Consider the following 14,514-nt stretch of genomic DNA (forward strand, 5'->3'; position numbering starts at 1 on the left):
ATAGGACATGTATACCTTATAGGAAAGCACCTAGCTCATTTTCTGAAAGTTTAACATGTTTAAACACTTAGTTCATCAGTTGAATCCAGCACCTGATTCTTATCAAGATCATCAAAGACTAGCATCATGGTTTATACTTGTTAGAACATCTCCATGCATTTGGATTGTGAAGCTCAAATACTTCTTTCTTAGAGAAACAATGTGAAAAAGTTCAGTCAATCTGAAATAAGTGGACCGTTGTTCAAGATCGGTCTCTTTTAAAAATATATATATATTTTATTGATTTCAGAAAGGAAGGGAGAGAGAGAGAGCGATAGAAACGTCAATGATGAGAGAGAATCATCGATCAGCCGCCTCCTGCACCCCCCCCCCCCCCACTGGGATCAAGCCCACAACCTAGACATGATCCCTTGACCAGAATCAAACCAGTGACCCTTCAGTCCGCAGGCCGATGTTCTATCCACGGAGCCAAACCAGCTAGGGACCAAGGTCTATCTCTTAATAGTAGGTGACTGAGATCTTGGACAGTGGGATTGCTGTGAGCATTAATGGGTAGGAAAGCTAAGAAATTAAAGTGAACATTAGATTCACTGGTGGTGGTGCCTTAATATACTAGACGCCTTTGGCCAACTAAGTCAACCTTTCAAACATGTAAAACCATAAAACTTGACTATTAGGCGGAATGGTGAAATGCTATTGTGGCCACGTTCTTGAAAGAGCAACTAAAATTGCTGAGCCCTTGGTTTCACATGAGTAATCCTTTGCTATCATGTGTTCACTTGGCTCCTTTCTCTGGTGTTTGGGCTCCAAGACCATATGCCCCTCTCTCTCTGGCTGGCATTAAGGATGGGCCAGCTCTGGCTTGCCCTGCATCAGCAGTGGGATGTTGACCTATCTGCTGAGCCCTGGAGCCCGCAGCTGTCAAGGAGACCCAGCTGAGGCTAGTTGCTGGGCCCAGTCACCGCATGGTTGGGACAAGTTTGGCATATCTTTCCCATCACCACTGTCTCTCCCTGGGAACTACTCCGTGCTCATTTTACCAAGTTCCCAGGTGTGAAGGGTGGTTAGGCACAGCTGGCTGGTCCCTTCTTCTGAGGAGGTTCTTTAACAGGAGAGTTTATCAGAATGCATTTGACAACAACTCTGAGTTCTTCAGGATTGATCATCGTTTAGGGCTAAATGGTTTGACAAGATGATAATTACTACAAAACCCAAAGTAGGGGATTCAGGAATGGTTGGCAGAGTTTGAGAAGGTTTATTATTGGTTATCCAGGGATGTTCATGGAAACATTCATTAGTGCTGCACCCGGGAAAGAAAACAGTGTCAGCAGAGTAGCCCAACCTGGCAACTTCCATGGGAAAGCGCGGCCATCAAAGGGAGCCTTGCCTCAGGGCAGAGTGGATTCCAGGGGTGTAGCAGGGCCAACACAGCTGGCCAGAGTCCACATTGCAGCTCCGGGGACAGAACTGTGGTTTGGAAATGCAGGGACTGTGAGTTCAACTCTTGCTTTTGCATTTAACATGCTACAATTTATTTCTCTTCCATTACCTTAACTTTGGTCTTGAAAGGAACTCCGTCAGGCACTTGCAGAATATTTACCATCAGGCCACCAGTAAATTTGTCTTTGGGGAGCTATTTAGAGAATCAGAAGAGGTTATACTGGAGTCAAGGAAACCTGGGTTCTGATCTTAGCCTGAAGCTATTCTGCCCCTCAGCATCCCGGGAACTTCTTAGAAGTGCAGAACCTCAGGCCCACTAGATTTGGGAGTCTGCATCTATGTCTTAAGATTCCTGGGCGATTCATAGCACATAATGTTGGCAGCTTCTTCAGAGTGAGACAATGGAACAAGGGATGTAGAGATCTCTGTGAATATATGTATGGATTAGAGGCCCGGTGCACAAAATTCATGCAAGAGTAGGCCTTTCTTCCCCCGGCTGCCTGCACAGCTTCTCTCTGGCACCCAGCACTTGGGCTTCCTCCAGCCGGCACCCAGGGACCGGGGATTTCCTCACAGCCCAGCTTCATCTAGAAGGACATCTGGTCTCATTAGCATATTACACTTTTATTATTATAGATTATTCCTGCATCATCTTCATGGTATGGTGCGGGCTAGGGAGTGGTGGTGTTGGAAATGGGGGATAAAAATAAATTAAGGAAAAACAGCAGAGGAACAAAGCCCAGGTGGTGGGGAGAATAGAGGGGAGCTGCCTTTGACGCCTTTGAACTTGCACTTTGCAATACTAACAGGATAGCTATTTTAAAATCTTCCCAATGCAGGTCATGGTAGGGAGTTACCGTGATGGCCCCTGTGAGTCATGCTGACACTCTCCTGCAGTGTGACTTTGCCATTCCTTCACTGAGAGGTGGAATCTATTTTCCTACCCCCTGAATCCGGGCTGGCCGTGTCATTTGCCTTTACCAAAGAATGTGGAGGGAGGGATGATGTGAGACTTCTGAGGTCATTCAGCTTTGTTTTGCTGCCTCCTGGAACATTTCTACCACCATGTGAGCAATTCCAGCCTGAGAAAGCCTCTTTGAGCAAAAAGCCCAGGTGTCCACGGTCCTGGCCCAGCCCAGCCCCTAGCCAACCTTCTAGCTCACTATGGTTCTATCACGGAACCTAGAAGAAAATCAGCTCACCACCACGTGGTGAGAAATAATAAACTGTGGCATTTTAAGCCACTGAACTTTGGGATACTATGCTGTGCAGTGACAGATAACTGGACATAGTATCTCAATGACTTCGATTAAAGCTCTGGATGATGTATTTGCTTTCGAATTTCGTTTGCAAATATCAGCTCATGGTATAGAGAAACTGAGTTCTTCCTCCTGTGTTTCCTGCAGCACTTCACAGAACTTCTGGATGAGTTTTCCCAGAACGTCCTGGGTCAGCTGCTGAACGACCCTTTCCTCTCGGAGAAGAGTGTGTCGATGGAGGTGGAGCCATCCCCAACATCTCCAGCCCCTCTCATCCAGGCCGAGCACAGCTATTCTCTGAGCGAGGAGCCGCGGGCCCAGTCACCGTTCACCCACGTTACCAACAGCGACAGCTTCAATGATGGTAAACTCAGAGCAGGGGCCTTGGCACCTTTGAATCAGAGCAACTTGAGGGTGTGGAGTGTGGGTTATAGTACTGTCAGCACATCTTACTCTGTGTGCAGCTTTGTGCCTGGGCTATGGGGAAATGCAGAGAGATACAGGGCACATTTCTCTACCCCTGCCTGTGTTCTCTGGGAACGTGCTGTATCTGAATGATAGTAATTGCTTTCTGTGACCCTGTAGATTGGGCAGCAAAGCATCCTTTTGCAAACCAGGATGGCCTATCTGGTTGATAATTCCATTGTTTCAAGAGCCCAAAGCCTTTTTGTTGTTGTTGTTTTTGTCTGAAGTTTTACATATGTCTCCTTTTTCCCTTCTTGACAGTCCCCCTACCTCCCTCCTCCCCAGCCATTCTCACTCCGGGCAAGCCCCCATTGCCACAGTGTCTGTGTCCATTGGTTAGGCTAATATGCATGTATACAAGTCCTTTGGTTGCTCTCTAACTCCCGCTCCCTTGCCATTTGTCTCTGGATCTATTCTTGTTCATCAAATTATGAGTGAGATAATGTGATATTTATCTTTCTCCAACTAGCTTATTTCGATTAACATAATGCTCCATGTCATTTTTAAATGAGAGTTTATGACTACTTTTCTCCATAGAAGTTTCTTGGACATCCTCTTTGTCCACTTCCAGCATGTTCTGTTGAGCCCCATGTATATGAGATCTTGGTGATCATTCCTAGACTTTTCCATTGGGATGGTATTAGTTGAAGGCCTTATTTTTCTGGTCTCATAGATAGTAGGAAGACCATTACTCATTGGTACATGTCTTATCTTCCAGCCTCTCTAAGGTATATATACCTTTTGTAATTAATTTTCTATGTTTTGTTTACTCAGACGTATAACCAGCTATTTCAATACCTTGAGTAAGTTTTAAAAACTATTCTCTAATCCTAGGTCAGCATGTACCTTCTTTTCACGGGAGGATGGTATGGAGGGGAATGTTTACCAAGTCCACCACCTCTGGCTTGACCTTGACCTGGGATTCCTCCCCTCCTTATACCACTGAACATATGGCAGAATCTTTGGAAAGTGACTCCCTACAGAACAAGTTCCCTCATGCTCCCCTTTGGTTAAAGGCAAATACCTGAATCTACTTCTTCAAATAGGGGGTTACCTTTGTGGCGAAATCCTTCCTCCAGGAGGGGTTCCAAGATCTACCACTGGCCTCTGGAAGAACCGACTCTGGGGCAGTAAAACATGATTTCTTGGGATAGAGAATGCTGTAGGTTTTTTTCTTTTTCACCTCAGATACCTTCTTCCTTTGATTAGAGGTGTTCTGATCAGCAGTCTAGAAAATCTTACTTTATATCCTCGGGGAAGGGAATGCCCCAAATCTGTGAGTGGATTCTTTCTTGACTGGAACCTGCTGGAACCTTGACTGTGTGCTCAGATTTTTCCTGGAAAGAGGCTAGGTGCATGATGACTTAATCCTTCTCTGTAGTTGTGTACTTTCAGGAGAATGGGATGAAGGGAAGTCTCTTGTGAGGTGGGGGAGGAAGAAATAGAACTAAAATAATTTGAGATGTAGAGTTGTGGTGAAGGTAAAATGAGCTGATGTATTTAAAGAACTTAGGACAATCCCCATTGCATAGCATTTCAGTTAATCAATATTTTCCTTCCTTCTCTTTCTTCTGTTGTAGAGTTGCTATAATTGTTCTTACTTCTTTTTCCTTCTTTTCCTCCTGCTTCTGCTTCTTTTGCTTCTCCTCTTTTCCCTCCCTTTCTCCTGCTCTCTCTCTTCCTCCTCCCTCAATTCTTATTAAACCACTTTAAGGAGTGACCTGAATTCAGACTCAGGAATGTGGTTGGTCTCTGTTGTGATTGAATACTCCTCATTTGTATCACTACATGGAGGAGAATTATAGGGAGTCAACCTTCTCTTGAGTTTCAGTTTAGATAAATTCATGCAATGCTTACCTTCGTTTTACTATTTTAAGAATGAACTTTAACATTAGATGAAAGGTACGAGTGTCCTTTAGATTTGTTCCCATCCTGAGGTTCTCTGTGGGTGTGGTTTCTGTGTAACATTTGTACCTGCCTTTGCTCATGGTTTCTCCCCATACTTGCTTTTCTGCTTTGCCTTGTATTTCTACAATTTTTTTGATGCCTCTGTTTCAAGCCCTACTTCCTTTGTAGAAGTCATTTCCATGATCTCTTGTATTAGTTATTTAATGCTGTGTAATAAACCTCCCAAAATTAATGACTGAAAACAATAATTATCATTTATTGCCTCTCATGGTTTCTGTGGATTTTAGAATTCAGGAGTGACTCACTTAGGTGGTTCTCATTCAGGATCACCCATGAGTTTGAAACTAGATGTTGGCCAAGGCTACAGCCATCTGAAGAGTTCTCCAGGTTTAGAAGGACTACTTCCAAGGAGGCTCACTCACATAGCTGGCAGTTTGATGCTGGCAAATTGGTTCCTCTCCCTGGGCTTCGTGAGAGTCATCACAGCATGACAGCTGGCTTCCCAAAGAACGAGGGATGCACTGGTAATCTAGTGGGGGAACATAGCCACCTTCCCAAGAGTGAGGAATCTGAGAGACCAAGGCTGGAGCTGAGATACCTTTTCTGACCTAGCCCTGGAAATTTTCTGTCGGCTCCATAGGGCCGTCCTGATTCATTGTGGCAGGAGGTCACACAGGATGTAAATGCCAGAAGTGTAGGAAATCTTGGGGATATCTCAGAAGCTGACTACCACACTTCACGCAGTGATGAGTGTAAAGTGGCTTCTTCTGGGTCTGAACCCCTTTAGCACATATTATCTGTGCCTTACAGTGTAGCTCATCCATCTAGTGGTTCTGGACTTGTTAAGGGCAAAGGTATGCAAGACTGGAAGCAGGGCCCTAACCTTTGGTGATGGCCTCAGAGGAGATACCTACTCTGCTCTATCATGCACTGCTTGCCACCTGACTGTGCAGACATGTATTTGATTAGGTGCAGTGTCTTCAATAGAATCAGTGCCAGGTAGAGGTGGGTGTTTTATGATTCATTTTTAAATTTCATTCCAAAGCTATTTATTGAGTATCTATCTCGTGCTTAACCTGCCAGGGACTTTTCTAAGCATTAGTGAGTAAAGGAGTAAATATAATTTACTAGTATAAAGATCTCTGCTCCATAGAATTTACATTCTATGATGTGAGGTGAGGAATAGAGAATAAGAAAAATGAAAAGTAAGACATATAGTATAATACATGATAATCAGTGATATACAGAAAAAAACTTGGAAAAGGGGACATGTAGTTCCTGTGTTGGGGGTGTATATGTCTTAGTCCATTCAAGCTGCTATAACAAAATACCACAGCATGGATGCCTATAAATAATCGACATTTGTTTCTCACTGTTCTGGATGCTGGAGGTTTCAGGAGGGTCGGGTGAGGGCCCTCTTCTGGTTGCAGACTTCAAATTCTATTCTCACTTGGCAGAAGGAGCTACGGAGCACTGTGGGTCTCTTTCTTAAGGCATGAATCTCATTAAGACCCTCAAGACCTAAGCAGATCCCAAAGGCCCCACTTCCTGCTACCATCACCTTGGTGGTTATGATCTAAATATACTAATTTTGAGGGACACAAACATTCAAATGAAAGCAGGGGTGTGTTGAAATTTTAAATAGGATAATTGGGGAAAGTCTTTCTTTGAAGGTAACATTTGAGCAAGGATCAGCAGGAGATGCAGGAAAGAACTGTGAAGCTTAAGAAAAGGCCTCAAGGCAGAGGAAATAGCAAGTACAATACTTATATTGTATTCAGATAATTCACATTGGTGTAATTAGCCATCTGCAGCCCTTCTAAGATTACATAGGATTCATCTGTCTTCAGAGCTAAATTCTGGAATATGCAGATTAGAGATGACCCAGCAAACTAACTGTTCCCTTCAAGTCTACATGGTTGTTGAACACCTACTGTGTGTCAGGTGCCAACCTAGATTCTTATGGGATGCAACAGTACCATTTAAATCAGAGGTTCCCAAACTTGTTTGTGCCATAGACCCCTTGCCATGTTTTTCGGTTTTGGGTAGACCCCCTACTTACCTGATATTGATTTTTTTGTAAATTTCTAACTGTAGTGAAGTTTAGTGTTAAAATTTAATAAAAAATAATGTACCTACTTTTCTCCGGCATTCTCAAACAAAATAACACTGATTTACTATAATTTGTATGATAAACTACCAGTTTATATTTTTTTAAATATTTTCTCAGCACTTTCCTATTCAAGATTCAGGAAACGAATGAACGTATTTTTCTCACATTCATATTTATAGAGTGACGAATTGAACAAGTCGGTGCAAGTTCGCGAAGCTTTGAGACAAAAATTGGCAAGAAAGTTTACTGCGCATATGCTTGTAACAAGATGATACTGGTATATCATTATGTGCAGGTTTTTATCCTACAACTTACACAATTTTATAAACATATATAATAATTTTTTTACTTCATAGGTACTTTTATAAATAATTTATATGTTTTTATATTATAAGATAATATGATGTAAGTAAATAGGTACTATCAGTGTATGTTGAGATCCACTATCGTGGACCCCCATTTTCATTTCATGGACCCCCAATTTTTTTTTCGCTGACGTAGACCCCTTGCAGGTTGTCATAGACCCCTGGGGGTCAATATAGACCACTTTGGGAATCACTGATTTAGATCTTCCCTGTGTGTAGCTCAGAGCCTCATGGAAATAAATGCCAGGTACCCACATACTGAACCAGGCAGATGTGAATAATGTTCCAGGAGGAAATGAAGCTTTGAAAATTGCGAGGAGAGAGCACATTGAAGTTGCCTAAATGAGGCAGAATTTATCTGAGCCTTGAAGTATTGAGTAGAGTTAAAACCCTGGCGATGGTAAAAGATCCCTGGTAAAATGAATGAAAATAAGCAGATTTCCAAAAGTTCAGGGTCCCTTTCTCTTCCGTGATAACACTATTGTTATTGTTGTTGTTATTATTATTATTGTTCTGTGATTATATCACAAGCTTTAATGCAGTGAAGGGTTTGGAGAATATAATTTAGAAATTTTTTTGTTTTTCAGTTGCAGTTGATATACAATATTATATGGGTTTCAGGTGGACTATCTCTTTGTTTTTAAATTCTAATCAATATAAATGCAAGGTAATGGAACTCTGGGTGCCACTTTTGTGAACAGCTCAGTGTGAGGAGAAATAATCAGTCCATCTTTTCCAGGAAGCCTGTCTAATCATTAGGCCAAAGCTCATATCCTTCAGTTCCACCAATAGGCTCCTTGCTCTATTTATAGATCCAGTGTTGCAATAGGTTGTGCTAGTACTTTGCTGAGAACAGGTACAGCATGTTGGATATATTTTGTTCAGTTTCTGACCCCCAGTTCATCTTCATTATTTGCCAGTTTCCCTCTGAGTAAAACCTACCTTCGTATGCCAGCAAAAACACTTTTATTGGTAGGGATAACGGCCATGGAAGAAACATTTGGGTGTGTGAGTCAGGCAGTGGGCATGAATTGATGAGGAACTTGCTCAGGATAGTTTGGTCTAGGTCTTAGCTTCAGTTGTTTTTCTGCGTTTTGTGGATGGCCACATTTTTGGGAACTGAATTATTTTATTCATTTGAACCCCATTCTACATCCCCCTTAAGGGAGGACCAGTCCTCAAGGATCCCTCTTGATCCAAGTACTCTGTCGGAGGAGGAGGATGGTTCCTTAGGCAACATTTAAAAACTTCTTTTCCCACTGAAGTTAACATTATTCACCTCTTGCATTGGGAAAACAACTTAAGCAAAACTACCGTGTTTCCCCAAAAATAAGACATCCTCCGAAAATGAGACCTACTTACAGGTTTCCTTCTGAGTGAAATATAAGGCATCCCCCTGAAAATAAGCCTCCCCCCCTAGGCTAAAGATGAGAGATTTGGTCCACTGATTCTGAAAGAAATGGAGTCACAAGAAATTCACCAGGAAATTTAGGAATTGGATTGTTATGATGATGTTCCAGAAGATGATGACATAATTGTCATTGAATAAATGAGTACATTCTTGATACTGTAGGATTCACAGTTTGGTTTGTGTTTACAACTACCATACTACTGTACCGTATACAGGTAATAAATTTCCATTATTTTCATTTAACAATAAATGTGTACCGTATTCTTCTTCATGGAAAAATAAAACATCCCCTGAAAATAAGACCTAGCGCATCTTTGGGAGCAAAAATTAATATAAGACACTGTCTTATTTTCGGGGAAACAGGGTAGGAGTTCTTGTTTCTAGTGATGATAGTGCATATTTCATCACAACTAGGAAAGCCTGTGAGTCAGATCATCTTGTCCAATTTTACTTAGATTAAAGGCAATCTATCTATCTATCTAAGCCTAATATGCAAAGTGTCCCCTCAGGAGTTCCACCAATCAGGAGTTTGAGTGCTCGCTATGATGTGTACTGACCAACAGGGGGTGGTGCGGAATGAAGGAAGGCCCAGGCTGGCAGCCAGCAGCAGCTAGGATCCTACCTGTGCACAAATTTCATGTATTGGGCCTCTACTTTTATAATTGCTTCTAAGCCTGAAGCAAAGTGATAAGATAAAGTTTTGAGTAGTGACTCTCTCCAAGTTGATTAGGATTTTTCTTTCTTTTTCTCCTTCTTCCTCTCCTTTCCCCTCTGTCTTTCTTTCTCCCACTCTAACCATTCTTTCTTTCCTTTCTTCCTTCATTGTTCTTTCTCTGCTAATTCTCCCATCTTCCTCTTCCTCCCTCCTTGAACCCTAAGCCAATTAATTATACAGGGCATTATATATATGAGATGTTCATACCCTACTATCTCATCATGGACACCAGATGGATTTTAGATCCCTAAAATAGTATACAAATTTTGGGCAATCAGCATGTGTCAGTTTTTCTGTTAAGAACATATAACTTTTTTGTTTGTTTGTTTGTTTGTTTAAGATCTCAAATAAATCTGTGAACAAAAAAAGCTGGGAAACACTGGTCTAAAATTACATAGGAGTCATCTGTCTTCAGAGCTAAATTTGTAGACTTTTCTGAAACACTCAAGCTAAAGAACTTCATGTGGTTCAGCAACCACAGGAGCCAGTCCTAGGAATGTGGGCTGGGCCTTCAAAAGTACCAGAAAGACACCCTACATCCAGCCCAGTCCTTTCTCCTCATGATTATGGCTGTTAACCAGATGCTAGGCAGGGTTTTCTGTTTGGAGGAAAAAAAGGATGTTATAAAGAGATAAGCAGAAACATCCAAGTAAAATATAAAATGTCTGTGGCTATTTCTATACTTTGGTTGAGGAATACAAGCTTATATTTGAATGACCAAGTCTTGTGTCTCACCACGAGTTACTCTATCTTACTCATGTTTCTTTGTAGTTAAATAGGGAGGCTAGGTATTCATTTGCTTTGCTCCTTAATTGCAGTCTTCTTTCTAAGGAGAAAACATAGTAGTGCTGGGCTAAGGCTGTTTGGAGAGAACAAGACATGGTCCCTATCCTCCCAGATGATACAAGAACAAAGTTAGAAAATATATAAAATATCAACATAAAATATAACCTATACTAATACAGAAGTGGTCTAGTACAGTATTTGTACCATGCACAAGCCAAGGTAACTTTATTTGTAACTGTTTCAGATCTAGAGAGGTGGGATTAGGGACATAAGTAACCATCTTTTTTCTGATTAAACTAGTCAGGTTTCTAGCAGGGGCTATGGGTGGCGGGGTAGGCTGGCTTAGTATAGATAAACTAAATTTATGGAGCTATTTTCACATGTGAGAATGAAAACAGACTACTGTGCGCTACAGATGAGCAATGCTGCTGGTATGAGGTAGCCTGGGGGAAATGGGACGGCCTGCTGGAGGCAGTGAGTGTGACTCACCGCTGGTTGGGCAACAAGGCCTTAGGAAAGGGGGATGGAGGTTTTGGGAGACTAGAAAACAGTGTAACCTGGCTGATGATGGCAGAGCAGGGGAAGTGTACATGGCAGTAGTAATGCCAGGGAAAATGGGAAAGTGTATAGCATGAGTGACAAAGAAAATGGTGGGTTTTGAAATGTTTCAATGAAACCCAGGGCAGAATTTGCACACGATAGAGTATGGTGAGGACGGAGTAGAGGTGAGTCATAATGACGTAGGTTTCCAGTCTGCAGGGTTGGAGATGCTTGATGTTGAAATGTGCCAAGGAAGTGGGACCCGAGGGACAGTCACAGAGGAGTGATGAAGAGCTGTATCTTCATCGTGCTTAGTTTGAGTCACTGAGAAGAGCATTGGTCTGAGCCATCTTAGTTAGAGGGGGTAGATTCGGCACGGGGGGGGGGGGGGGGGGGCGAGGGGGGAAGAGAAGCTGTCGGAGGGGGCGGGGAGAAAGATGGGCAAGTCCTTTGCTTACAGAGAGTACTGGGTCCTCTAACACGGATGGCTGAAGAAAGAACTTGAGAACTTGTTGGGTTAAACAGCCCAAGCTTGTGATATATGCTTTTTGATTATCCATCACCATTTTGTTGTTGCCTTTTATTTTCTTTTTCCAACAGGTTAAAAGGATAATAATGCTTTTCCTTTAAAAAAAAAAATTTAAATGACTTCTTTGTCTGCCTAGCCATTGCAATGCTGGACTAGTATAAGAAAGCAATGTTTTCATCTATCTAGCAATTACTTTGGAATTCATCTATCTAGCAATTACTTTGGAAATTCATGAGTGAGAATCATAACTTCAGAAAAAAATGTTTATTGCTAAATAAATCTTTTGAAGTCGATCCTCTGACCCACAGATATTTAATTCATACGCTAACCACTGTATCCTGCAGGAGACCTGAGGTGCTACAAGCAGAGCATGGTCAGAATATAATCATTCATCTCTAGAGTTAAATTGCCTGGATTTGAATCCGGGTTCTGCCTCTTACGAATGGTGGGATCTTGGGCAAGTTGCTTAACTCTTGTGCCTCACTTTTCTAATCTTTAAAATGGGAATAATAATACTTACCTCATACTGTTGTAGAGATTAATAGTTAATAACGTGTATTAAGTAAGCATTTAGAAGAATGATTGGCAATTAGTAAGCACTAAATAAATATTAGATGTATTTTGTTATGCTGCAGAATATTAGTAATTTGTTTACTGTGCCATGAGAGGAAAAAGGTTCACAATCGCTGGTCTAATACATGGAAACATTTAAAATGGGCTGGGCATAGTGAGCACTCAGAATGTTTTAGCTATTATTGGTTTATCTTAACCTGGAGTTTTTCACCTTGTGGAGATTAGATTAGAAATCTGTATAAAATAAGGTAAGCAGCATTGAAAGAACCAATATTTCACCTTTTATAGTGGCTAATTATGGGCTCAAGATAACATTAGTGGAAGAATAATCACTCTGTCTTTAACCATTGACATCTTCCTGAAAAGCAATATACTAGAGTGGCCACGAGCACAGGCTGTTCATGTGGTTTGCCTTAGTGTGAATCCAGGGCTGCCATGGAGCAGCTGCATAACTTTGGGTGAGTTGTTTAATCTCTTCTTTGTCTGTAAAGTGGGAGTGATAGTAGCACCTGCTTTACACTGTTACTCTTAGGATCAAATGAACTGAAATATGTAAAGCACTTAGGACAATATTTAGCACCTAGTAAATACTCACAGTTAAGTGTTTACTATTTTTACCCTGTCCTGCCACTCACGGCTGAAGGTTATTTCAGTGTTAAGTCACCCAAGGAGGGGACTACGGGCAGATGGGCCTCTAACTTCCATTTGAATGTGTAGTGGGCTGTAGCTTCATATGATTCCGACACATTCCACTGAATTCTTGCCCTCTTCCAGCCTCTAGAACCCAGCCTTACCATTTTTCCGTGAAGAGCTTTTTACATCAAGAACTGATCAAGATTTGCTAACTCCTTTGAAAAATTTCAAAGAGCAAACAGTTATCAAATGCTGAGAGACTTAGATGAGACATATTTGTTTAATTTATAAAAAGTTTCTTTTCACTTTAGACATGTTATGTAAATAGCAAATGGATATATATGTGTGTATATAAGTAGTATTTATCACGTGATTTTTCTTTTTTAGAATGCACATTCACTATACGTATCCACATGTGTATATGTGAGCACATGTATGTACATGTATCCTAATATATAAAATCCAGAGTCTGTAACAATGATTGAAGGCTCGACCAACCGGAAATCAGTCCTACAGTCAGTGCTGAGTTGCTGTGGCAACCTAGCACTGACTACAGATGCTGTGGGCGCAGAGACCCAGCACTGACTACCAAGGGGGCTGTGGATCAGGCCCAGAGAGAGGCCTGGGGAGAGAGAGTCAGGGTCTGATTTGCAGCCTCCGTGGCAACTGTTGATCTTTCTCTCTGGACTTCACCAGCATCCCTGTCTCTGTTTCTCTCCGGCCTCTGCTGGGGCTGCTGATCAGCCCTGCCTCTCTGATGAGGCCCAGAGATAGGCAGACAGGATGCTGACTGGCATGGAAACCAACCAATCAGAACCAAATCTGGGTAAAGTGCAAGGAGCCAATGGCTGCCTAAGAGTTGGAGCTTTTGACACTGACTGCCATAGAAACCAATCAATCAGAACCTGATCTAGGCAGAGCCTAACTAAGGTGAGGAGTGAGGAGGGGTTTTAAGGGCAACAGCTGTTTGGTGTAAGGTGTAAGAAAGTAGTTCCATTTTTTAATGACCAGTTTGACAGTATAGTGCATGGGGTTATTAGTCCAGATATAGGGATTATGTATTTTTGTCTGCCAAGAACCCATCCTCCTGCTGAAAAAGCTCCCCCCCCCCCGCCACACTTAAGCAATCCCATTCTATATCATACATCTATACTAGTAAAAGGGTAATATGCTAATTAGACCGGGTCGACCTGCCATCTTCTGGACCCGTCTGATTTCCTTCCAGACAAAGTCATGGTGGTGGGGACCAAGGCAGAGAGGGCAGTTGGGGGCGAGGTCAGGCTGGCAGGGGAGGGCAGTTGGGGGCAACCAGGCTGGCAGGAGAGGGCCTTTGGGGGTGAGATCAGGCCGGCAGGGGAGGGTAGTTAGGGGCAACCAGGCAGGCAGGCAGGCAGAGGGATTAGGTGCGATCAGGCAGGCAGGTGAGCAGTTAGGAGCCAGTGGTCCCAGATTGCGAGAGGGATGTCCAACTGCCCCCCAAGGGGTCCCCGATTGGAGAGGGTGCAGGCTGGGCTGATGGACCCCCCCCCCCCCACCTGTGCATGAATTTTGTGCACTGGGCCACTAGTATACACATAATAACATACATATAGAGCATAACATTTATACATATACCATGTGCTCCTAATTTAGAGTTGCATCTTCTCCCCCCCCCCCCCCCCCCGCTTCTTATTTATGCAGAACAAATGGAAATGATTGAGGACTTACATTTTGTTGTTGCCTCCACACTGGCTTAGATTTCACACGTCTTCGTCAGCTCCTCTACTACCCGGCTGTG

At 42.5% G+C, this 14,514-nt stretch overlaps 1 protein-coding gene across 1 annotated transcript in view; it reads left to right on the plus strand.

The window, feature by feature from the left end:
• Positions 1-14,514, plus strand: part of CREB3L2 (cAMP responsive element binding protein 3 like 2) — a 111,576-nt gene that overhangs the window by 61,075 nt on the left and 35,987 nt on the right. The window contains exon 2 of the mRNA XM_084896997.1: positions 2,847-3,063. Coding sequence (XP_084753123.1) covers positions 2,847-3,063 — 217 coding nt within the window. The remainder of the gene's footprint in view (positions 1-2,846; positions 3,064-14,514) is intronic.

Source organism: Pipistrellus hanaki (assembly GCF_964339955.1).
Source record: "Pipistrellus hanaki genome assembly, chromosome: 10".
NCBI classification, from domain to species: Eukaryota; Metazoa; Chordata; class Mammalia; order Chiroptera; family Vespertilionidae; genus Pipistrellus; species Pipistrellus hanaki.